Raw genomic sequence first — 25,931 nt, 5'->3', positions numbered from 1 at the left:
ATCCCCTGATATTATAGAAGTCTGTGAGACCCAGTGGGTGTGCATAGAATGGAATGTCTGCACTATTCACACACAGGAGATGAAGAAAGATTTAGAAATATGTATAAAAATATCAAAAGTGTTTGAAATAACTCATCAGCTGAGAACAGAGTCAAGTGCAGGAAGCAAACTGACATCCTGGAGAGGTCCAAGTGTCTCTTGGTGTTTATCTGACTTCTTGCAGGCTGCACAGAGGAACATTTCAGCTGCTTTTGGAAGAAGCATCTGGAGAATGAAGTGTGTTAATAATTGTGCTCCCCTGTCTCTTTCTTGCTGTTGTTAACAGTAATTGTCTCTTTTTCCCCTTTTCCTGCTGCCTTTTCCTCCTTTCCCTTGTATGTTTTGGATCTATTCAATCACTGTCTATCTCCTCTCTTTCTTCTCCCTGCCTTTTTCCTTTTCTATCCCACCCTATCTTCTGCTCTTCCCCACTTGCTTGCTCATACTCCACATTGCTGGTTTTTCTCTTCACACACTCATTATCACCCTTTTTTGTACTTCAAATCCCAGCAGCTGCCCAGCCAGGTCCCTGAGCACAGCCCTGTGGTTTATGGGACTGTGGAGAGCACCCACCTCGCTGCCAGCACCCCCGGCACTGCGACCAGCAACCTGAAGCAAGGTTTGTTGATGGATATTTCCTCCCTGATTATTTTTAGTCTTTTTTTGGTTTTTCCCTTCTCCTTTCTTGTTTTAGTTTGTATATTTTTGGCATGGAGACAAGCAGTCAGCAGAAATAGGAGGGGAGGGACTTCTCTTCCTCCAGTGGAACATTTGACAATGCGTTGCTAAGGGAATGAATTGAAATTTGTCCACATGAAACTGGTTAAAAATAATGGGATTCAAGCTCATCCATCCTAAACATTGTTTCAGAGCACCTAGAAGTGTGACCCACCTCTCAGCCATGTATCATCCTTCAGAAACAAATTAGAAAAGCACTTTTAGCAAGGGAAGCTTTCTATCATTTGGCACACAGCCATGGTGAGGGCACCTAACCAGAGAATCATGTGGCTCCCCCAGAGCAGCTCCTGTATCCTGGCCCTACAGGACATGGGTCATTTTAGTTAGAAAAAAACCAACAAAAACTCCAAGGGCCAGTTTGTAAAGTATCTCATAACAGATTTTTACTGAGGCTAGCAAAAATGGCATGGGTGGAAAAAAGTTTCCTAAAGTGCTTGCATTTCCTTCTCTTATCCAAGAATGTACACTTGAAGGGGGGATTTTATAAAGTGTTTAAAGAAAAGGTGTCCCAGGAAGGGAGCATACCAAGTCTCTTCCTACACTGAAGTCTTGGAGCCACCAAAAAGCCATTAAAATGCAGTCAGTGGTGTGTTTGCTGCCATCATGTTAACAGAATCAGTGTGGAAATGAAGAGTTGACCTTGCTCTTTGCTTCCCTTTCTTCACCACCTTGCAGAGTTTTAGGTTTCTACCTGGTGCCATCCTTCACTTCTGAGCCTGTCCTGGAAACTTTGAACCTGATGAGATTCTTACTTTTTTTTCCTGGAGTGTTTGCTGGGAGAAAAACTAAGCCCCAGAGAAGCACAGCTCTAGGAAAGAGGAAAAGAAGCTTTCTCAGATTGACCATGGCTGTTGGAAAGCAAAGGGAGATATCCCAGAGGCAGAGCTGGGTCAGATTGTACAACTTCTAGAAAATGTTGTTTTTACAGCCCTAGGGTAGACTTCAGGGGTTTCCTTCAGTGAGAACTGTTCCACAGGTACATCTCTAGATGGCTGCAGTGTCTAGAAATGGTTGAAAAGGGACCTTCTGGAGGTCATCTGGTCCCATTTCCCACTTGAAACTTTGTCTAGATCTTTGTGGAAAACTTTGATGTCTCTATCACCTAAAGGTGTGGGTAGGGTTAACACATATCTGATCAAGTCCACAGCTCCAGCACAGTTGCTCCTCCAGGTCCATGTCTGTGTCCCCACCTCTGCCCATGTCCCACCTCCTGCCAGGGACACCCTCTGAGCACCCCAAGGTCTGAGCTTTGGGTGATCACAATGCAGGTGCCAGAATTCATCTCCCCTTTTGAGCAAGTTGATGCTGAGCCATGAAATCCAGCACTGGACATCACAGTATTGCAGCCCTGGGTATGAAATCTCATATTTCCAGCTCTTCTCCCTCTTCCTTCTCTCTTTACTTCCAGTTGCCTATGAAGGAATAAAGGTAAAACTGGCAGTAAGTGGTCTTTATTTAGCTAGCCACACAGGGCTGACTGATCTAAATGTAAGTCAGGACTTGAACTGAGCTTGAGCTTTCCTGTGTTTATCTCCTTTCCATCCCAGCAAGATTCAAACATTTCTTCCAGTCCAAAAACTGCTAAAGAGCACATTTATGTAAGCATTGCAGGGAAAGAGTGAGACCTGAAATAAGACCATGAGCATCTGACTGTGGCAGGACCCTGGCTGCAAGCCAGGCTGGGGCAGAAGTTGTGACAGGGAATAACTGTGCATGAAATCAGAGCTGCCCACATTTACTCAGTTTGCACAGGTTTGGTGGGTATTATTATTATTATTGTTATGATTTTAAACCCCTTTCCAGCTTCCACAAGGTACCAGGCAGGAAGACTGTAAAACCTGGTTTGTGAAAAATAGAAAAATATCAGATCCCAAAGGTTGGAAAGCTTCAAGCTCCTCTGTTGGCACTGGGAATGGCTGCTCCAAAAACTGCCTGGAAAGCTGGGGTCAGGGCTGCCTCTGAATGGTTGCACTGGGACAAAAGATGGAAAAATGGCAGCTAGCCCAGTGATTATTTTCAGATAAACACCACGAAGCAGAAACTAATTCCCTTAGCCTGTAGAATCTTCCTTTTTCCACCATTCTGGGCAGGCTCTGCCACCTCGACCACCCAGCAGCCCCACTCCCTTTCTGGCTGTGGGGAGGAGGTAGCAACTGTCCTGCTGGGTTTGTTAAAGTATTTCTAGTGAAGAGTAATTTTGTAAACTTTATATTTATCTGGAGGTTTTCAAAAATGATCCAAGGCTGGAGCAAGCTTTCCTCCTGAACAGTCTGATGCTCCCTCTAAGTACTTGCTAAATATAATGTGAGGAGTGATCTTGGCATATTTAGCAAGAGGGAGCTGATTCAGTTGGGATGAATTACATTGATTTTTGTTTTTCCTTCCCAACTGTGTGTTGTTTCACGTGACCCTTTCTGGAAGAGTTGCCAGGGATGAATTTTCCTTTGCCTGGATGTTGCAATTTGTTGTCCATGACAATTGGTCAAGTTAACATTTACTTCTCATTAGCCAAACCTGCTCATCATTCTGCTGAAATCTCCCCCTCCTCAAATGACTTTTCTCCTGGAATTTTGCACACACAGCCTGGATTGGTGGCTGGTAAGGTGTAGTTTGGAGAAAGTGTTTAAACCACAGGTTTTAAAATGCAGTTGTGTATTTTTTTGCTGGTTTTTTCTCTCTTGGAATGTTTCTCTAGGCACTTTTTTTTTTTTTTTTTTGAGCAATCTCATTTGACTCAAGGGAGAGAATATCCAGGCAGTTGTTTATAGTGAGCTGTAAATGTCAAGAGTGCTCCATGAGTTGCTGGCAAAGGATGTTCCAGAAATTGGAGGTGACGCAGTTTCTTTTGTAAACCAGTTCCTGGGTCCTTTTTTCTTCCACGGAGCCTTCAGAATCAAAATCAGCTGCTGGGATACTTTCTCCCATCTTTTTTTTTTTTTTTTCCTTCCCTCATTTGTCATCCTCCTTCAAAGCCATCTCCCTACGTGCCTCATTAAGTTGATATATTACTGCTTGGCTGTGGTCCTCACCAAAACACTGCTGGGGCTGTCAGCAGCTGGAAGCAAAGTTCCTCATTGCTTCAGCTGCTCTGAATGTGGGACTTGATGCTCCAAGCAATTTCAGATGGGTTCTCCTTCAAAAGCCCTTTCCTTCCAGTTGGATAAGCCCCAAATGGAAAGCTAGCAGAGCAGGAAAAGACCAAGCAAAGCTGCCCCTGTTCAGTTCTACCTGCATCTTGATGATTTGGGGTTGGTTGTAGCCTTTGATTTTCACATTGGAACAGAGATGCTTGTGCCTCTGGATTTTCCACTATTGGTTTTGCTGTGGTGGCAATGTCCCTGAAGGAGTTCCCAGTTGCTCCAGTGCTCAGAAAGCCCTGAGGTCAGATAAAAACAGTTCCACAGAACAGTGGCTTGGAGCTGGACCATTGAGTCCCTGCCATCTGTATCTCTGACTTAGTGACACCCACCTCCCCCAGTGACTCCCACCTTACCCAGTGACACCCACCTCCCCCAGTGACACCCACCTCCCCCAGTGACACCCACCTCCCCCAGTGGCTCCCACCTCACCCAGTGACTCCCACCTCCCCCAGTGACTCCCATCTCACCCAGTGACACCCATCTGATCCACCTGGCAGAGCTGTAGCACTGAATTTCTCACAGTCTACATCTTGTCCTCCAGTGGGTGGTGGGAGAGGCTGTAGCAGAGGTCTAAGAGTTCCTGTAGATTTTTTGGGTTCCCTAGGTCACACTGTGTTCAAAAGAGGTGGGAATAAGTGTTTTAAATGGAGCTGCAGCAGACCTTTGGGAACTGCATGATGGTCATGGCAGGGATGGTATCACAAAGTCTGATGCTAATCACCTTCAGAGGTTCCTTCTGACCCAAATGAATTTATGAATTTAAAGTAAAAAAGAGGGTTGTGTCCTTGAGTCTGAGGGGCAATGGAGTTGAGAAACACATAGAAAAATAAAGTAGATGCATTTTATGTCTTAGTATGAGTAAGTATATTTTTGCCTTCTGCAATTTCTGTCAAGCAAAACTTTATTTCAGCTGCAGTGTTTCTGCAACAAAGAAAATCCATATTTTTGGACATACTTCCTGGCCTTTTCTGTGAAGGCCAGCCCTGCACTGGGATGCCTGTATTCAGATAAATAGAAGCAGTGGTTGTACTTTCAGGTGTCCAGCTACAGGCTTCGTGGACTTTTCCCTGTAAAGCAAGGTTGGCTTAGGTGCCTCTGGTGTCTTCTTCAAAGCTTCTTGGGCAGGGTGCAGGCAGGGGGAACCCATGGGCTTAGCTACAGTGAAGCAGAACAGAGCTGACTTGCTGTTGGTAACATTGCCTTTCTTTTTTTTTTTTTTTGCTGCTTTCCCAGAAGAGAAGCCAAAACCTGATCCAGTATTAAAACCACCTTCTCCAGTCCTCAGACCAGAACCTAGTGGAGAGAGAAAAGATCAATCTGGACAGACAACCGAGGCCACCTCAGTGGAACCCCCACCAGAGCTTCCTCTTGCTCCATCACCAACCCCGGCTGCTCCCATCACAGTTGTTTCTTCTGCTGCTGTTGTCACCATTTCTAGTAAACCCACCTTCCCAGCTGACTCAGAGGAGAAATGTGAACTGTCTTCCCCAAAAGAGGAGGAGGCCATGCCTATAGCTAATGCTGTGCCCTGCACGGACACATCAGACCCTTTGCCAGTGGAAGAGGCTGATGCTGAGGTGTGCCAGGAGCCGAGCAGTGTAGCATCTCGTGACACTCCAGTGACTGCTTGTTCTCATCTAATTACTGAAATGAATGGAGTCAGTGAAAAAGTCCCTGCTGCAGAGACAGTAGTAGATGTAGCCCAGGCAGAAGCTGCACCATTGACTGTTGAGTTGGAGACAGCAGAAGGCTCTCCAGCAGAAGTGGACAGCCTGCCATCTTCCAGTGCTCTTCCCACTGCTCCCTCACCTCCTCCCACTCCTCCTCCCACCCCTCCGCCTCCTTCTCCTCCAGTTTCCGTTGCTGCTGCTGCTGTTACCACTACAGCTCCTTCTCCACCTCCTCTTCCATCTCCTAGTGCCCTCCCTGTTGTCCAGGGAGATTTAGAAGGAGAGGAGAGCACAAGAACTTCTCTTACCGAAGAGGTAAAAGATGTTGAAAAGAAGGAAGAGACAGAAGCAGACGGAGCACTGGAGGAGAGCAGGGAGGCTCAGAGTTTAAACTCAAGCAAGAGTCCTGTCCCAGGTAAGCTCTTGGCACTGTAGTCATGTGTGGTGAACCAGAGGATGAAGAGAAGTGGTCTTTGGAGTGGTTCTTCCTTCAGGTGTTTCCATTTCAACCTGCCAAAAAAAAAAAATAATCTGTGCTGTGTGACCATTGTTACCATCGTGTCATGCTGGTTTGGTTTGCAGAGCAACAAACACCCTTGTCATTGTTCACAGAAGAGGTATCCAACTCAGATTGCATCCCAGGGCTGGCAGGGAGCTGGCTTTGCTTTCAGGTTTTTTGCCAGCATTTCGCTTTCGTGGTGGTCCCAGGTCACACTCCCGAGGGCTGCTAACGGGGGAGCTCACAGGACCCTCTTGTTCTCTCCAATGGGACCAGTGGGTCTGAGGCCCAAAAACTGAGGAGGAACTTTTTATATAGGTCTTGTACTGAGAGGACAAGGGGTGATGGTTTTCAACTGGAAGAGAGGAGATTTAGATGAGAGATAAGGAGGAAATTCTTCAGTGTGAAGGTGGTGAGACACTGGCACGGGTTGTCCAGGGAAGCTGTGAAAGCTCTGTCCCTGGAAGCCTTCAAGGCTGGATGGGGCTTGGAGCAACCTGATCTAGTGGGAGGTGTCCCTGCCCATGCAGGGGGTTGGAGCTGGATGAGCTTTAAGGTCCCTTCCAACCCAAACCATTCTGATTCTATGATTTCTCAGCTGTGCCTAAACCAAATTAACCTTCAGCCCTTGGAGCCTTCTGAGTGAACCTCCTGAGCCAGCAGCTTCTGGAAAAGGGTGGGGTGGTTTTTTTCCAACTCCAATAAGTTACCAGATGTGGGTAAATGAAATGGACCATTAAAGCCTCTTCCAAACAACTGAAGCACCAAATGTCTCACACCTCAACCTGCCCAATCACACTGTGTCTGGTTTTCTTCTGCAGAAGTTAACACGTAGGTGGCATTCCCCCTTCTTCTCACTCAGGCTGTTCTCATGTCACTGTTCTTGGATAATTCCAGAAAATAAGGTGCTTTAGGTCAGGACTTGTTAGAAATTATCCCAAAATTGACATTTCTCTAACTACCTTTTAACCCCCAGGCTGTTTCTCAGCAGGGTGTTCCCTGCCTTTGCTTTGGGTGTCCTTTCACATGGCTGCTTCACACAGACTGTTGCCTTTTCAGTTGCTGTCTGTTGTATAGAAAATACTTTCTTTTCAGGACTTCCTGGAAATGAAACTGTGCAATAAGTTAAATCAAACAAATACTTGTTTTTAGATTCTGGAGGGAGTATAATGGTGGCTGCTAAGCATGCTTTGCAGCATTGAAAAAATGGGTCTGATCTTCTCCACCCTGGTTTGCAGTCCTTTCAGAGCTGGGAAGCTGAGGTTGTTGATTTAAATATATCATTTGAATTGGGTAAAGCCCAGACAAGAAACAAAGGAAAAAACAGTAGTTTGTGATTTAGGTTTTTTTACAGTGTTTTTGGGTTTTTTCTTAAAAAACACACATTTAAAATAGGGAAATTTTTTTTAGTTTATTCTGTCATAAGGAAGGCAAAGGTGTGGGATGGCATCAGTAACATCTAGGGCCATGCTGTGCTATGGATTAGATGAAATGAAGAGCTGAGGTTGGCCTTGTTCCATGTTTGTGTAATGCTGATCCAGTGTGCTGGATCTTAAATAAAATGCACTATCTAGAGGAGAATGGAAAGATCCCTTCACTGTACCAGCCACAGGGGGGGTTATTTTGTTAATCTTTTTCTATTTTTATTTAACTTGAGTCATTTCACTGCTCTGGCACTTGTTCTTACAATCTGAGCTACTTCATAACACAAATTAATTTCCTTACAAAGTAGAGAAATGGGACTCTTTCAGTAAATAAGCTTTTACACAGCCAGGTTCCAGCTTGCTTTCTAATGTCCTGTAGTTTAAATTAAAAACTTTAAAAATTACTTACAACTTTTTTGGCTTTTAATTACCCAGAGGATTAATTTTAATGCTCTAATGTCACTGGGCTAGACAGCACACATCAGCCAATACATGGGTTTTGGCAACAGAGAATTTCTCAAGTCATGTAAAAGATCTCTTGAAACTCTGATTACTATTAAAAGCTCAGTACTTCAAGGAAAGCAAAATACTCTCCAAGTCAGTTTTTTGGGCTTTACCCTTACTTTAGTGCTGTGTATTGCATTTCTCTGCCAACCATTTGTTGAGCAATAGGTTTCTAAATTTTCCTTGGATAGAGGAAGGGAGATTTAAACAACCTGGGCTGAAGGTGACTGCTAATGCAGGTGTCCATCTGGGCTGGATGAGGAGTTGCTTGTTTCTGCTGGAAATACAGATTTGTACTTCAGGAGCAAGGAGAAAAGGCTATATAATAATCTTTTTTTTTTTCCTTGGACTAAAGGCCAAGTCTTTTTTATGGTCTCTGGAGATAGGATAGAAATTGGGATAAGGGAAACTTTTCAAAGGGGTGCTGGTAAGCTTGAACTCTGTGACTTTTAACAATATTAAACAATGTTTCTTTGGGGTTTTCAGCAGAAAGTGTCCATTTATTAGAGAGCAGTTTGCTTGGCCACTTGATTCCTTTTAATGGCAGCTGATGTGATTTGATTTGGAGGCTGCTCAGACTCAAGACATTTAAGAATTATCTGATTGCTGCAGCTGTTACTCCTCAGTGTCCTTTTCACTGTTAGATGTGCCTAAAGATGGGAGGTTTCTGAATGAGAACTTCTTCCTTCCTCCCCCTCCTCCTCCATGTGTGGAGGCAGCACTGCTGAGATTTGCAGGTGTATCCTGAATTTTGGGATGGAGGCCACAGCTTTTGAGATGAATGGAATGATTTGCCTGTTCCTCAAGTGCTTTATAGAGTCCACTTTCTACTTAATGCTCAGAGAAACGTTGCTTTTATTTTTTGCTCCATATACAGAGAGAAACAAATATGTTCAGACTGCAGAGGCTTTCCCTTAAGCATCTTTATTCTCCAGCACTTCTTTCTTACAGCTCAAGAAAATGAATTTTTCAGTGTTTGCAGGAAGAAAGCAGAGCTCAGCAGAGCTCAGCCCTTTGGGGATCCAGGGGAACCTCTGCTCCTTCTTCTCCACTGGCATTAGGTCTCCACCAGATTTCCAAGGTCAGATGATGTCTGGAGGAGCACCTCTTTTGTCTTCTTATTTTCTAGACAATTACACTAATTTCATCTTCATTTAATGTTTCAAGTTGCAGCCTGCATGATAAAAAACAGGAGTTTTAGGGGTTCAGTCTCCATGGCTGATAGCAGCTGGTTGATCCATAGCCTGTTCATCAGCATCTTTGGTCTTGCTTATAATAGGAAATGGGGAGGATTTGATTTGAAATATGAAATGAGGAGGATTTTGTTCAGCCTGGAGAGGAGGAGGCTGAGGGGAGACCTCAGGACCATGTTCAGTACTTAGAGGGGGCTACAGAGCAGATGGAGACTCCCTATGGACAAGGAGTCCCATGGGGAAGCCAAGGGGCACTGGGCACAAGGTGCTCCTGGGGAGATTCCCATGGGACACAAGAGGAAAACTTCTCCCCATGAGGAGAGTCAGAGCTTGGAATGGTCTCCCAGGGGAAGGGGTGGATTCCCCCACTTTGGGAAGTTTGAAGTCTCAGCTCTGTGGATGCTGAGCCATCTCACATCAAGAATAACATTAGAAGGGTTGGACCTGGTGATCCTTGGGGTCCCTTCAGAGCTGACACTCTAGGATCTTGAGGTTTTCAAGATGGGCAGAGCCCTTATCTGCAAGTAGCAAGAGCACACAGCTTTTAAAATAATTAATTCCTTCTCATCTTCATTACAAGAAGGAAAATAAATCTGTTATCAGGAAAGAAACTGCTCAGCCTGCAGTTCATACTAAAAGCCTTGCTCCAGTTAGAAGCCATCAATACACACAGTTACTTTTGGTCTTGAATTCTGGTTTTTCTCAAGCAGCTTTGCTGGCTGTCCTGAGGATCCAGTGCTTCTTAGGGAACAAAACGGGATGGATTTTGGTGATGGAATGGGTTGTGTAAAGAGGAAAGCACTACCAGAGCCTGGAAGCCTTTAGATGATGCTCTGAGTGCCAGCCTTGGGTGCAAATTTTCTATCATGGCCATTGCAAGGAACAAGGAGGAAAATAGGAGGTTGGTGTCTGTCCCAGACAGAACTCCTAGGAATGTAGGAAGCCAAAAGAGCTTAAACCACATTGAATTTAAAGGGCTGCTTCTTGCAGAGCTCATTTATGAGAAGAATTTCATTATAAAGTAGCCCAAGTGACTGCAGGGCCCTGGGTTTCATAGCTGTGAGGTTGTAACAAGCAACTTGGGGTCGTAATTGGAAAAAACTTCTAGAAATATCTCCAGCACCCAAAGCCAGAGAGCCAAAACCATAAATCAGGTGTTGCCTTTTTCTTGGTTTGCTGCCATAACCCACTGGAATAGATTTCCTTTCCCATGAGCTGTAGACCAAGCCTTTGCTTTGGTTTTTAATGGCACATGGGCTAAAAAAAATAAATAACTGTAAGAGCTGGTATTAATTTCTGCTTAACAGTTGGCAGCCACATCAGAGAGGAGCCTGCCTGCTCCATCTCTCTGAATTGGTTGTGGCTTTGCTGGGGTGGGCATCTCCTGCTGGAAGCTGTTCCACTGGAAAACATGGAGAAATGGGTCTGCTGAGCAGATTGCTCCAGCAGTGATGGTGTCACCAGTAATGATGTCCAGGAGTGCCTGGAAAGAAGGATTTTGTTGGACTCTGTAGCCTGGAGGAATTAATTTGGTTGAGCTTTGCCATGGAATTGTTCTTGTGCTACAGTTCAAATTAGAAAAGGAGAGTGAAAGAATTAAAGGAACAGAAGTGATAAAGTCAACAACACTTAGCAAGGCCATAAAGATGAGAAGAGACTTGTAATGTAGAGTGATGTTATCTCCTGTTATCTCTCTTATTTTTCTAAGCAGTGATAAGCAAAGAGCTCTGGGTGGACACAGTCTGCTGGTGGCCCTTCTCCAACAGAACCACCCAACAGGTCAGCACAGGCTGAAAGGAGGCTCTGGCAATGTGGGAGTGCAGGCAAAACAACCTCAGTTTGAGAACAAATTAGATTTTTGGTGTGCCTGTAAAGCACTTAATTTGAGGGGACAGCAGAATGGAGAGAAAGACCAGAAGTTTCAGGAGACCTCCTTTACTGGGAACCAAACCTGATACATTACCTTTTGGTTCTCTTTTATCTTGTGCCTCACAGCTGAAACTTGGGTTTCAGATAGCACCCTTGGCCTGGTCAGGGTTTGGAAGGTTGGCACCTACACACTTGAATTTTCTCCACATACATTAGCATAAATTCTCCTAGTGAGTCAGTTCCCTGCAGCAGAAATGAGAATTCAGCATGAAAAAAACAACAAAAAAACTGATGTCTGCTATTTTAAGAGGGGAAAAACTGAGCAAAATCTCTGGAGATGTGGCCTGTGTGCCCCAGCCAGCACTGAAACCCGGGCGGGTGTTGGTAACAAATTCCAGGCTGCAAAACCAGGGGCTGAGTGAAGGCTCCTGCTGTGTGCTGGGATTCAGATCAAGTGCCTGGCCATGCATCCTCATCCAGGGAAGCCCCAAAGCAGGACCAAGATCTGGGTGATACAAACAAGACAAAAGCTGCAAGACTGACTGGGGAGGCTGGGTAGGATTGCATCCATTCCGGAGCTTTCTTCACCCAAAAAAGGGGAAAAAATGGCATTGAGCAGCACTAATATTAACATCCTGCAGTATCCTGACAGCTGAGAAAGGAAACACCCAAACCTCTGCCAAAGAGCCGTGGCCCTGAGTTGATTTCTGTGTGTTTAAAAATGAAACTTTCTTTTTACACCCTGGATATAGTGTAGCTGGAGCTTGAAGGGAGTGAAACTGTGAAATTAAAAACTTCACTGCTAATCAGTTAGATGCCTTGGCTGTGGCAGTGTGCAGTCATTACTGTGAAGACATGAGCTGCTCCATGAAGAAATCCCCTCAAAGTGTGGAAGTGGCATCACTAAACAAGAAGACATCATCTTGTGGCAGTGGGGCTTGATGAGGAGAAGGACTTGAGGGTGCTGAGTGATGGGAAACTCACCGGGAGCCAGCACTGAGCCTTGGCAGCCCAGAAACCCCCCATGTGCTGGGCTGTGTCACCAACAGGGTGAGCAGCAGGGACAGGGAGGGGATTGTCCCCTTCTGCTCTGCTCTGGGGTAAAGCTGGGTCCAGTTCTGGGGACAGAAGGACACGGAGCTGTTGGAGTGATTCCAGAGGATGCCCTGGAGCTGCTGGGAGGGCTGGAGCAGCTCTGCTCTGGAGCCAGGCTGAGAGAGTTGGGGGTGTTGAGGCTGGAGAAGAGAAGGCTGCAATGGGGAGACCTTAGAGCACCTTCCAGTGCCTGAAGGGGCTCCAGGAAAGCTGGGGAGGGACTTGGGACAAGGGCCTGGAGGGATGGGATGAGGGGGAATGGCTTGGAAGTGGGAGAGAGAGGGGAGATTGAGGTTGGAGATGGGGAAGAAATTGTTTGGGGTGAGGGTGCTGAGCCCCTGGCCCAGGTTTCCCAGAGAAGCTGTGGCTGCCCCATCCCTGGCAGTGCTGAAGGTTGGATGGGGCTTGGAGCACCCTGGGCTGGTGGGAGGTGTCCCTGCCCATGGCAAGGGCAGAACTCGATGACCTTTGAGGTCCTTTTACACCCAAACCAGTCTGGGATTCTATGACTCTATGTCCAGTACTGAAACAGTGGGCTGACTTTTGAAAACCACTACATTTCCAGTAAATTTTAGCAGAATTTGTGGTGGTGGGAGCTGTGGAGCCTTGCTTAGGTCCACACTTTGCTGAAGCACAGAAATCACCACCTGCATGGAGCCCTGGTCTTACCCAACCTGTTTCACCCCAAGGCAGTGATCTTGTGAGGGTGCTGCAGAGCTCTGCCAGCAGGAACAGAAGCTCATCCCCTGTTGCAAAAGGCAAAGCCCTTGTGCAATCCCTGCTTGACCATTCCTCTGCTCTCCTTGGAGCTCCAGGAAATTCCAGGTTCCTGCTGGGGCTCTGCTCTGACCCTGTTTGTCCATGGATGAGTGAACTCAGCCTTGGGGAGACCTGGATGATGTTTCCAGCTCCTCCATGAACCATAAGTTCTGTGAACAGCCAGATAATGTTTGAATATTTGAACTGGACTATTTTTTAATTAACTTTTGTGATGTCTTAGCATAAAGACAAAAACCTTTTCTCAGCCACCGTAGCTCCTTTTGGCCTCTGGGTTGGGGCCAGCATCATGATTTCTGCAATCCACATTCACCCTTCAGCCAGGGAGACACTGTCAAGACACCACTGAAGCTCCTACAGATATTTTGGGGCAGTGGGAATGCAACTAAAAAATTCCTCTTTGCCCAGAGGAACAAACCAGGCCATTCTTAATACTTTTATATATCCACAGTTGAAGAATCTTCCCAAATTGTATTTTATTATGATAAAAAAAATGCACACTGGATTTTTCTACACTGTCTGCTGGAAACCAAAGGCTCAAGCTGGAAATCTGTTTGCAGTAAACTTCAATCAGTTCTGTTTGTGCTCTGTGTTAAATACCCATGTGTGGAGAGGAGCAGAATTGAAGCTGGTAGTGCTTACAACAAATTAGGAGCATATTGGATTGGTGGTTTTGTCTCCTTAATGTATTGTGTGGTTTCTTTTACCCTTCAGGGGTGGGGAACTGATTAGGGTGAATCACTGCTGGTCTTAGAAATATCTGGTGTTTTCTTTGAATAGATTGGCTGGGAAGTTGCTGGATGGGGGAGTTGTTAACCTGCTTTTAAATTGAAGTAAAAATGGGGAGAGCCAGCAGGAGTTGTCCTTTTGGATGAGATACTGGAATTTTGGGCTTGCTTCTGGTTACAGTCCAGATGATGGTTAATTCTTATAGTATTTCTTGAGAAAAATATGTTGAGAACAACCTTCACTCCCAGCCAATCTTTCCCAACAATTCAGTCTCTGAAGGGTTTCTTATGGCATGATCCTTACACTGCTGGTGACAAACTCCTTGCTGTCACAGGTACCATTTGAGCTCTAATGGGCAACCTGTAAGAATCTCTGTGTTTTAATGTCACACTAACGATTGTGTTATTATCACTTTGAAACAAGAAGTGGTTCTTTTAAGCTGAATCCTCCACCAGGCTGCGACTGCTTCGTTTTCCTCTCCCTAAAACCAGCACACAAGAGGGGAGCTCATCACCCACGGCCAAGTTTGCTGCCTGTAATTGAGTGTTGTAATAGATGTGTGCTTGTATTACAGCCCAAACAGCTGTAACTGCACCAAAGACGTGGAAGAAACCAAAAGACCGGACCCAAGCCACTGAGGAGGTGATAGAGGCAGAACCAGAGGTAAGAGGCAACCACAGTCTTGCTTTATCCAAATTTAATGATGATGTTGCTTGCTATAATCTGTATTTTAGACACCTTGCTTCCTAGTTGTGTTGCAAGGATTCCAGGGCAGACTTTACTTTTAAAGGGGGGGGAGCTGTGATATTCCCCATCATTTTAGCCTGTTCCCCATTGAAGCTCTTCAGTTTTCTTCCTCCTTGCCTGATTTAATGACTCCCAACGTTCAAGACCAGGTAACTGCTGTCCTGCCAATGAAGGATGAGATAAAAGTGGGTTTGAATTCCTTAGCACTGCCCTGGTTGGGTTCCAGTCCCCCTTGGTGACATTTGGCAGGTTCTGGCAGGGATGTCACTGTGATGTCATGGCCCAAGGGTAGTCTTCCTGGTGACCGTCTGCTGGAGAAGCTGGGAAAGGAAGACTTGGAAGTTCTCAGGCAAAACCACCCCAACAGTAATTAAATGAGTAATGGAAACCTCTTTTGCTGCTCTTTTAGTAGGAATATTGCAGGAGGAATCTCTTTGTATAATATCTGGGGTAAAATTAGGATTAGAATAGCTCAGAAAAGGAGTAAGAGAGTAAAAATGTAATTTATATATGCCCTGTGCAGACAGAAAAACTGATGTCAGGAAGGTGTGAGGCAGAGAAGCTTTGCTCCTTCACTCCCAATCTTTGTTCAGTTATTATTCCTCCATGACTTTCCATCATTGAACCTTTCCCCCCTGAAAGCAGCAGAGTCAGTCTGGAGTCTGGAGGAGGGTAATTTTGGAAGTGAGCCCTTGTGGTTCCCCCACCAAGGCAGCAGATAGGCTCACGTTGTGAAGTGTATAGAAGTGCTCTCCCCTCTCTTTGGGGGGAATAGATGCTTTAAAAGCTGACATGCAAGGTGTCATGCACTGACAGCTGGTGTGTGTGCAACAGAAAAGCAATGATTGGGTAATCCAAGGAAATGGAAAGCATCCCTGTGCTTGTTTCCAAGCCAGAGAGCAAAGGATGTTGCTGGGCTGCACCAGCAGTTTTACACTCTCTGTCCTTTCTTCATCATTTATTGGTGGAGTTGTTGTCTGCTGGACCACCTGCTGTTTTCACCAATCCTTGTTTTTCAGGGTATTCCCTTAAAAAATCTGCAAAAAGCATCTTAGGATGCAGTTCCCTCAGGCAGGGAGGCTCAAGAGCCTCTTCTGGAGCATCTGCAATTAAATCTTTCCTTTGTTTAACGCTTCACCGAGATGGAGTTTCTCCCAGGAGAAGCACATTCATACCACCACCTCCTCCTGTCTGAAAGCAGAGCAAGGCTGTGTCCTTGGAGACCTCTAAAACTTAACAGCCAAGGATCCCATTAATGGTTTTTCCTGAAACTGAGATGCTGAAATTATGGTTGGTTGTCACATTACCTCCTTTATTGGGATCTGCTCCAATTAGCAGCGTACATTTAAGGGAAGGATCTCCAAAACCCAAGCTCAGCATTCCCTGCAGTGAGCTGCAGGAGGAGGGAAAAACCAGGTTGTCTTCTCAGGCTGGGACTGCTCATGGCTGTCTTGCTGTGGGGGTTCACAGTTCCTTCCATCCCATCCCAGTAGCTCCTGGAGATTCCATGGGTAACTCAAGGTGTTTCTGTTCACACCGTTAATTATTGGGGGAGTTCATCTCCAGGAAGGAACTGAAACACCATCCAATTGGTCCTTTGTCATGTTTAAAATCTTCAGTATCGCTGATGGAGATGGATTTAAATTCTTGATCCCTGCAAAAAGTGCTGTATGAATAAATGCAGAGGCATTTTCACTTTGCTTTGGATTCTGGGAGGGTGATTTTTAACATCATGTCTGTGTGTCTCCCATCTGTGCTTCAGCCTAAAGTAGAAGAGGAACTTTCAGGTGACAACGTACTTGAATCTGAACAGGAGAAGATGAGCCATGGGTTTCAGCTGGAGAGAGACCCCTCTGAGCTTAAAAAAGCAAAACCTGTGGAAGAAAATGGAGAGCAGGAGGCAGAACCTGTGCGGAATGGTGCTGAGAGCGTTTCAGAGGGAGAAGGAACTGATGCAAACTCAGGCTTCACAGAGAGCCCCAGTGAAGGGCCAGCATACCAGTATAAACCAGGTAACTCCTGTCTCACTCTTGCATGCTCCCTTGATTTTCTGCTTCCCTCCTGAAGGGCTGCTGCCCCCCCCTCCATGCTCCCCACCACGGGAAGGTGTTTCCAGGGGAGGCTGGAAGGAGCCAGAAGGGGGCTGGCAGAGCCTTCCCCCCATGTGCATCTCTGCTGGGATCCACTAACCAAGAGGTTCAGAGAGGTCTTTGGTGGAAGCAGAAGAAGAGAGTTGTTTTTCTCTTGCTGGTGGTAATTAAGAGAAAATCCCTCATTTCTTGAATTTATTACACTTGTGGATGTTGGCTACAGCAGAATGGAAATGGGGAATTGGTTCCCATGTGATGGAGAGCTGAGTATAATCCAGGAGACTGCATTGAAGTGGACAGACTTGTTAAATAAGAGATTTGCAAGCTCTGACTGGGTACTAAATACAAGTTACTGTGTTTATATAGATTTAATTTACTGGCTAAACAGTTGTGTAGATCTTCAGATATCTCGAAGAGAAAGAAAAGAACCAGCATGTGGTTTTCAGTCCAGGCTCTGCTATTCAACTGTGAACATGCACTGCTTTTGATAAAATAATTCAAGTGTTTGCTCACAGGATACAGTCCTTTTGTTGCTGTATAGCACAGGATGTAGTCCACCTAAGGGGTGTTTTTGTTAATGTATTAAGATATTTAATGTGTAGACCTGAGCCTCTTTTGAGAGACTTTGAGACTGACTGACTTCTCAGTTGCTACAAATTTTTAAGCCATTAAAAGCCATCATTCAGATGAAGCTCCTTCCAAATAAAATAGTCATTTTGCTAAGAACTCAGAAATGAAAGAATATAAAGCAAGAGAAGAAAGGGACCATTAAGAGCCTGGACAAGGTATCAGGAAGGAGCCACCACCATTAAGTGATTACCCTGTGGTTGTTAATTCAGCTTTGTTGTGCTAAAGACACAACTTTGTTGCTTTGCTTTTATTTAGTTGGTGGTATCATATTGTTAAGAGAAAACATAGAGGCCTCTTCATAGTCTACCACACACTTCTGAGAGCTTCCCAGTTCATTAGTTAAAAACATCATCAAGTTAATCCAGAATTCATCAGCTGCCTCTCCCAAACACTCACTGCAGTCAGGAGGATCCTGGTTGGGGCTGGGCATCCTTCTGCTCAGCTGGAGGGGATGGATCCACCCCTTGGAAACCACCACACATCAGACTTGTCTGCTGCAAAGCAAACCTGGCCACGTGGTGCAATAATCCTCAGTTTCAGCTCTGCCCTCTCTAAAAAAAATGGGAGATTTTTGCCTTCTGGTTGGTCACAGGAGGAGTTGTGTGCTGTGTCCCAGCTCCCCTCGCTGGGGATGCAGCAGGTTCTGCTTGAGATGTTGCTTTTTGTGTTCAGACAGCTTTTTAAGCTCTTTCCAGGAGAAGGGAACTGTACATATAAACTGTTTCTGGTTGCTGTCAGTATTTTTCCATGATAAATGATATGTGGTGTGGCACAATGGATAGGCAGCTGGCTGGGAATTCTGGCTGGGACACAGCTAGCCAGCCAAACCATTTTCTGCACCCTTTTATCCCACAGATCTGTCAAAATAAAACTGCACAAAGAGCTAAGAACTGTAATTACTTTTGTTACCAGCTATTAAAACCCATCACTTGAATTAAATTCCTGTTTGTGGCCTCTGCAGTGACAAGAAGAACCCAGAGGCCTAAAAGATCAGGGACTTAAATAGAGAAGTAATAGAAAGCCTTAACAGCCAACCTGAATGGCTGGATGAATGCAGAGCAGTGCTGCTGGGCATCAGTGGGACACAGAGGTGGCATCTTGTACAGATATTTTCCTTCAGATAAAAACATGCCACCTGCTTAGAAGCCTGAGTGGTCAACCTGGCTGCTGGGCCCTGCTTTCTCTTTCTGATTTCAGACAAACTATGTGGCTAGCAAAAAGCCTGTCTCTAGGCCACAGGCTGATTTTCCTTGCACTGAAGTGGCTTTAGATTTATATTTTGATTTGCATCAGGCAGAGTGCTCTGCACCACAACTCTCCTGACCAGAAAGCCCTCTGAAAAAAATTGGTGGAAAGTTGTAATTCTGAGGGCATGGCCTGTGGCTGTGTGTTTTCTTTTGGTTCCCACCATTCTCTCTAGCATGGGTTGTTTAACATTTGCTCTTTTCACATTTTCAAAGGATCTTTTTGCTCTGTACTGATCTTTTTGCTCCTTGGCTATTTATTAATCCAAAATCATAAAACCGGGACCGGTGTTGTTCAATATCTTCATCAACGACTTGGATGAGGGTATAGAATGTACCCTCAGCAAGTGTGCTGATGACACTAAGCTGGGAGGAGTGGCTGACACACCAGAAGGCTGTGCTGCCATTCAGAGAGACTTAGACAGGCTGGAGAGTTGGGCAGAGAGAAACATGATGAAATTCAACAAGGGGAAGTGTAGAGTTTTGCATTTGGGGAAGAACAACACAATGTCCCAGTATAGGTTGGGGGCTGACCTGCTGGAGAGCAGTGTAGGTGAAAGAGACCTGGGGGTCCTGGTAGACAAGAGGATGACCATGAGCCAGCAATGTGCCCTTGTGGCCAAGAAGGCCAATGGCATCCTGGGGTGCATTAGAAAGGGTGTGGTTAGTAGGTCAAGAGAGGTTCTCCTCCCCCTCTATTCTGCATTGGTGAGGCTGCACCTGGAGTATTGTGTCCAGTTCTGGGCCCCTCAGTTCAAGAAGGACAGGGAAGTGCTTGAAAGAGTCCAGCGCAGAGCTATTAAGATGATTAAGGGAGTGGAACATCTCCCTTATGAGGAAAGGCTGAGGGAGCTGGGTCTCTTTAGTTTGGAGAAAAGGAGACTGAGGGGTGACCTCATCAATGTGTTCAAATATGTAAGGGGTGAGTGTCAGGGAGATGGAGTTAGGCTCTTCTCAGTGGTGACCAGTGATAGGACAAGGGGTAATGGGTGTAAATTGGAGCACAGGAGGTTCAAGTTGAATATCTGGAAAAATGTTTTTCCTGTAAGGGTGACAGAGCCCTGGAACAGGCTGCCCAGGGGGGTCGTGGAGTCTCCTTCACTGGAGACATTCAAAACCCCCCTGGACACGTTCCTATGCGAAGTGCTCTAGGTGGCCCTGCTCTGGCAGGGGGGGTTGGACTAGATGATCTTTCGAGGTCCCTTCCAACCCCAAGGATTCTATGATTCTATCATTCTATGAAACTGGAATCACAGAATTGTCACACTTGGAAAAGACCTCTGAGGTCACCAAGTCCAGCCATCAGCTGCTTGAGCTTTTCCATTTTCCCCCAGAAACTGGGAATCCTCCCCATTTCATCGTCTGACACCAGAGTGAAAGTCAGAGTTCCAATGAGATGCTGTGGGAGCTGCTGGAGTTGGTGTTGTGGTCCCCATTGTTGGTGTTCCTGCAACGTGAGGTGCAGCCCTCTCCTTGCTACCCTCAACATTTAAAGAAATCAAAAATGCCTGCAAGTGACCGCAGCAACCTTCTACCCTTGGATTTACCCCAAAAGTGTCTCAAAGAGTGGAGGGTTTCATTATCCATGAATTTCAGGCACCTTCTCTCCTTATAGAGCAGTGGAAGCCCCTGGACCCGGAGGGGAAGAAGCAGTATGACCGGGAATTCCTCCTGGATTTCCAGTTCATGCCTGCCTGTATCCAAAAGCCAGAGGGGTTGCCTCCCATTAGCGACGTGGTGCTCGACAAGGTGAGAGGAGAGCCAATAAAACAGGTGTGTGCCATTTATTTTATTTTAAATATAAATAAAGGTCCTTAATGCTGGATTTCTTGACCGTTTCCATAGAGACTTCTGTTAGGAATGGGAATGTTTGGCTGATGTCATATGACAAAATGCTTCAAATCAAGGCATTAGTGCCAAGTGAATGTGCACAGATTATTTATAAACTGGAGCATTCTTAATGGTTTCTGGATTAAGTTAACACTGGGTTGTTATTAAAATTTAAAATTATCACAGAATTAGATTATAATTAAAATTTAAATTCTATTGCCATGAAGAGTGGAGGATATAAGCAAAGCAAGAGTGAACAGGGTGACAGTGTCTTTTGTTCCATGGCCAGAAAGCAAGCTTTTGGGCAAACTCTTTTTTAACTGGAACAGTTGTGTCACTATTTATGAGCTGACCTAATAAAAGATCTTGAAAACCCCGACTCTCAAGAACTTCTGTGATTTCTATCCAGCCTTATTATAGACCTGATTTTCTCTGCTGTGTGTCTGCTCTTAGTGATCTCCTTGTTAGTTCTGAAGTGCTGACACCAAAACCTTAACTCTCCTCTCAGTTAGAACGATGCAGCTCATTGATTCTCATGTAACCACTACAGCCTCCCTCTTAAAGACCAGGCTGTAGGTGATTATCATGTGCAGAAACATTTCCACTCTGAATTTCCTAACCAGACAAGTAGTAAAATGCATCTTTGTTCCCAAGAATTATTTCATCCACTTACTGGTTTTTCCTGGTTGCTTCTTGCTGCTCTCTCTGCTTTTGAGCTTCCTCTGCTCAGCCAGCTCTCTGCCTTCTTAACACACAAGATATTTGTGTGAGGAAAGCTTTGTGGTCCTGACCCAAGCCAATCATATTAATTTTGCTGAAGAGGGGCCCACGTCACCCTAATTTTATCCTCCAGAAGTCATGCTTAGCCTTGAAATGTTTCTGAACTCCACCTGTTTCCTCAGGAGTCACCTGCACAAGATGTCTTTTAAATTAAAAGCATCTTCTTAGTGGGAGTGCAGATGCATAAAACTTGCAGAGTTTATTAAAAGCATTAATTTAGATTTTAATTATGACTATGTTGGGCTTTAGCAGAGGTTGTCTGTAGATTTACATGAACTTTGATAGCTGCAGCACCTGCTGAACAGACCCTGTTTGTTTGTTCTGCTCCCCCATGCAGGTCAACCAGCCAAAATTGCCCCTGAGAACTCTGGACCCTCGGATACTGCCTCGAGGACCAGACTTTACCCCAGCCTTTGCTGATTTTGGGAGGCAAACCCCTGGTGGAAGAAACATACCTGGAAGTGTGAGTTTACCCCAACTTGCTAATTTCAGAATTGGCCTTCACACCGATGAAGTCTGTCCTCAGGCTTTTGGGCCTCTCCCGATGCTCCGGTGGTTCTGGTTTTGTCAGGATGAATGCAAGGGTGATGTTTTCCTGGCTGTCAGAATTTAGGCAAATTAGAAAAATGTTGGCAGCTGGTTTGAACTGGTAGGTATTGGTCTTAAATGGATTTGGTCTCCTTCCCCTTTTCCCTGTGCAAGAGGAGTGGAAATGTGTTTCCATGCTGAGGAGCTGATGGTGGCAGGTGTGCAAATGTACACTGCTCATACAACAACCCGGCGTCAGGTTGTGTCACTGGAGGACTCTGTCTTATAAAACATGCCAATAGAGCAAAGAGATTTTACTAACTTTAAAAAAAAAAAAAAAAAAGGATATGCACAGCATCTGTGTTCTTGCTTTGTCTCCTGTTCCACGTGTTCCTTTGCTTCGGTCATTTCATTCCTTGTTTTCCTGCCTTTTCCTTCTGCTCACCTTTCACCACCTCTTCTTTTCCCAGTGCCTGGCTTTGCCCAAACTCTGAAATATCTCTGAATTCTTCCTTCTTGCCTTAGCCATCCCTCATTCTTTAGCTGTGGGTGCCCCCAGTATGGTGCTGCCCAGTCAGCTGAGCCTCCCTTGGGTGCAGTCATTGACTTTTCATCTGTCTGTCTCGACACAACCAATGTATTGACCTGGATACATCTAATGACCCAGCCATCATCTGTCTTTCCAAACTGCTGATTTCAGAAGAGTTCACCTTGCCTTCCAAGTGCGTGGATTTCCAGGAGGTTTGGGAGTCAAACCCGTTGCTTTTGAGTTGATGTGGTTATTTCTGGTTTGAGAGCAGTTTGGTGGCCAGTTCTGGGGTGTGCATCCGTGTCTTGGAGTAGCTTCTCTGTTGTGGTTTCTCTCAGAGCACCACCCAGTCCTGAAACCTCGATGCTGTTTGAGGTCGACATCGCTTCCTATATTTAGGACCTGCAGGTTGTACTCTGGTGCCTTCTCTCCTCCTCTCATGTGCTGAATGTCCTGAGCCTCCTGGCATCTTGGTAATGTCCCTGTCACTCTTTCTCTTTCCACAGGCCTGCAAAGTGCAGAGCAACCCTGGATTGCCTTCCCTGGCTCGGTGCGGTTCCCCAGCATGCCCTCTCTTGGTCTCGCCTCACCCACCATTGAGGAACCTGCCAACAGGGGTAAGCCAAATCCCCCCCTCTCCCCCACAAACTTTGCACCTTTTTGTAGAGTTGTCTTTTTCCCTAACGCCCGCTGTTTGGTAAAGAATGACTGGCAGAAAACTTTACAAAAAGGTGCAACCTTGTTTAAAAAAAAAACGAAACAAGACTTGCATTGTACCCCTCTAGGCAGTCTTCAGTGGTGGGTGGGACATCACCAGCTGAGGGCATGCTGGGACGTTGGCCTGAGCGGGATCCGCGAGGGGTCTGCACTTTGCAGACCTGTGGAAAGGGGGAGAAAAGGTAAGTCCTGCTTACCCCGTTCATTTGGAGCATTCAGCACATAACATACATCTTACATTTGCGCCTTGACAGAGCAGAGCCTTCCTGTTGCATTTTTCTCGAGGAGGGTCGGGAGGTCACAGAAGCTGAGCAGCCCTTGCTGTGCTGGGACATCAGAGCTTAGAGGATGAGAGGGGTTTTTAGCCTCGAGGCAAAAATCAGACGTTAGCATCTTGTAAAGCATGGCAAAAACCTGCGTGTGCGCTCTCTGTCCACTCGGTCATTCCACCTCTGCACAGGCCATGCCCATGAACCATTGAACCCCACTGCCTATTCCTTGCCCACAAAAATAACATCGAGCAGCTCAGCTCTAACAAGCTTTCGGCACCTTGAGAATCTTTTGTTTTGCTTCCTTGGCTTTTTTTGTCTTTATTTCCTTCTTTTTCGCTTAAACGTCTCGTGTGAGTGGTTTTTAGACCTTCGTGTGGCATCAAGCACTGCCAGGGGTGTAATTACCCAGGAACAAGATACAGCTAATGAAAGGCTTTTTGATGTAGACAAGAAGTTCAGAGGAATGCAGAGGGGAACCAGATGCAAACACAGGGAAATAGGGGTGGAGAGGACTGGTCCCTCCCTGCACACCCAGGCAGGGCACATGTGCTCTTGGGGTGCCCTACACAGGGACAGGAGTTGGACTCTGATCCTGATGGTTCTCTCCAACTTGGCATATTCTGTGCTTTTATCCATCCTGAGAGGTGGTGGAAATCCAAGTCATCTTTAAGACCTTTAAGCTGCCTCCTAACTCATTCCTGTGATCCACTGCTTTGGTTTGTCCTTCATTGTGGTTTCTCTGTTGTGTAGGAGCTGTTCCGCAAGGTACGAAGCATCTTGATTCTTGTGCTTCCTGATAAGTTGTAGTTGCTCCTGGCATCTAATCTTGGTTTCACCTTCTGCATCTGAAGCCTCTTACAGAAGGAGAAGCAGTTCTTTAGTTTCTTAGATGGTTTTTAAAGCCTTACCATGACTTGTGTCCCCAGAGCAGACACAGGCACTGGGTTGTGCTGTGTTGCTGTGAGGTTTTGGCTCCTCACAAGAGGCTTCTCCCTGTTTCCTTCTGCTTTCCTTTTTTCTCCTCTCGTCATCCAAAAGGCAGATAATTCAGATTAAGATAGTAACATCTGGTAAGCACTTCTCTGAGAATTTGATGGAAAATATTCCTGTGCAAGCTGTAGCACTGTGACTGCAGGTTCTGCAGACCTGTTATTATTTACATGGACTGAGTTAAAAAAGGCAGGTGTGAGCTCAGGCACCTCTTCAATTTATCATTTTGTCAGTTTGGAACCTTAAAAAACCCCAGATAATTTTGTCCCAAGTTTGATTCTGTGATTATTTTATTACCTGTTCAAAGGAGGCTCTTCTGTTCATGACTTTGAAAACCCAGTCAAACAGTTTGAATTAAGTTTATTCACCGATACTTCTAAATAATGCCATCTTGAGGTTTTTCTTCTGTTAATGGACAGAAAAGGCTGGTCTGGAAAGGGGCCCGATTTGTGGGGTTGTGACATGTGACACAGTGATCCTGGGGCCATGCACAAGTGTCCTTGCAGCCATCAGGTGTGCAGTCCCCAGGCTGGGGGAGTGTTTGTTCTGAAAGCCATCGCCTCGCCTCTGCCTGGACCCGTCCCCAAGAGAGCACCTTGCCAGGGCTGCTATGTCCTTGTGTCCCAGCCCTCCTGTGGCTGGAAGGTCCTTCAAACAGAGCTGCCTCTGCACAAGGAAGATGGGGTGGCCACGGGTCACCTCTAGTCAGCTTTGCTCCTGTTCCTGGGGGGGAAATGAGCCCAAGTGGTTTCACACTCAGGACACGTTGCCAGCCTGGCTCTGGTTACCCAGCTGCTGCACTGGCTGATCTCTGGAGAGCCCTCCCGGCTCCCATGATTTTGGAGATGGGTGGTAAGGTCTGGTGGTTGAAACCTGTCACTTCTCTGCTGCATTAGTGTCTGGCTTCTCAGCTGGAGGGAAGTTTCTTCTCTCCACAGCTGCACGGGTAGAACCCAGGCAGGAAAATCGTGTGAGATTGCGTCAAACAGAGGCGGGCGTCTCCGTGCGGGGCTGCAAAGCAGACATTGCTGCATCGTACCCGTGTTGATCAAGGACTCTTGGGAGTGGAGAGGGTTTGCAGGGTGGGACTGGCAGCTGTTTTAGGAAGGTGTCTGACACACAAAAGCACTGTCCAGGCTCCTCGTTCCTGTTGTGCTGTTGATTTCTCCGGGGCGATCGACTCGTGCGGTTGCTTCACGGTTACAGCGTGCGTCAAAAGGTTTGAAGGAGGTTGTTGGGGTGTTTGAAGGAGGCTGTTGGGGTGTTTCTGTGTATGCCAGCTGGATCTGAACGCAGGTCTCCAGAGGTGGTGGGGCACCACATAGCTCCCCTCCAGTCATCACCTTGGCATATGGAACACATCAAGGCATGAGGTCTTTTGGTACTGTCTTATTTTGTTGCTCTTGTCACATAATGAATTAAAAAATCATAGAATGGTTTGGGTTGGGAGGGACCTTAAATCCCATCCAGTCCCACCCCCTGCCATGGGCAGGGACACCTCCCACCAGCCCAGGGTGCTCCATGCCCCATCCAACCTTCAACACTGCCAGGGATGGGGCAGCCACAGCTTCTCTGGGAAACCTGGGCCAGGGGCTCAACACCCTCACAGCAAGGATTTTCTTCCTGGTATCTAACCTCAGTCTTCTCTCTTTTAGTTTAAAGGTGTTGCCCCTTGTCCTATCACAACACGCCCTTGTAAAAAGTCACTCCCCAGCTTGCTTGTAGGCCCCATTCAGGTACTGGATCTCCCCAGAGATCTTTTAGATGAAGCCCAAATGAGAGCTCCAGCAGTGGAGGTGATCATGTCTGTTTGCTTTCATCCATGAAACATATTTACATCATCAAAGCCAAGCAGGTCATGTTGCAGATAGAAGCTCCTGCCTTTAAGGAGGGTTTG

At 46.0% G+C, this 25,931-nt stretch overlaps 1 protein-coding gene across 9 annotated transcripts in view; it reads left to right on the top strand.

Moving 5' to 3' along the window:
- EIF4G3 (eukaryotic translation initiation factor 4 gamma 3) overlaps nt 1–25,931 on the top strand; it is a 138,871-nt gene that overhangs the window by 86,497 nt on the left and 26,443 nt on the right. For 5 of the 9 annotated variants that reach the window (XM_030463915.1, XM_030463914.1, XM_030463916.1 and 2 more), the window contains 7 exons: nt 550–658; nt 5,151–6,002; nt 14,252–14,340; nt 16,187–16,436; nt 20,004–20,161; nt 21,336–21,461; nt 22,562–22,672. In XM_030463915.1, the coding sequence (XP_030319775.1) occupies nt 550–658; nt 5,151–6,002; nt 14,252–14,340; nt 16,187–16,436; nt 20,004–20,161; nt 21,336–21,461; nt 22,562–22,672 (1,695 nt within the window). The remainder of the gene's footprint in view (nt 1–549; nt 659–5,150; nt 6,003–14,251; nt 14,341–16,186; nt 16,437–20,003; nt 20,162–21,335; nt 21,462–22,561; nt 22,673–25,931) is intronic. The other 4 variants (XM_030463913.1, XM_030463910.1, XM_030463908.1 and 1 more) reach the window with 3 other exon arrangements.

The sequence above is a fragment of the Calypte anna genome, chromosome 21 (genome assembly GCF_003957555.1).
Source record: "Calypte anna isolate BGI_N300 chromosome 21, bCalAnn1_v1.p, whole genome shotgun sequence".
NCBI lineage: Eukaryota > Metazoa > Chordata > Aves > Apodiformes > Trochilidae > Calypte > Calypte anna.
This window is presented reverse-complemented; position numbering and strand designations above follow the sequence as displayed.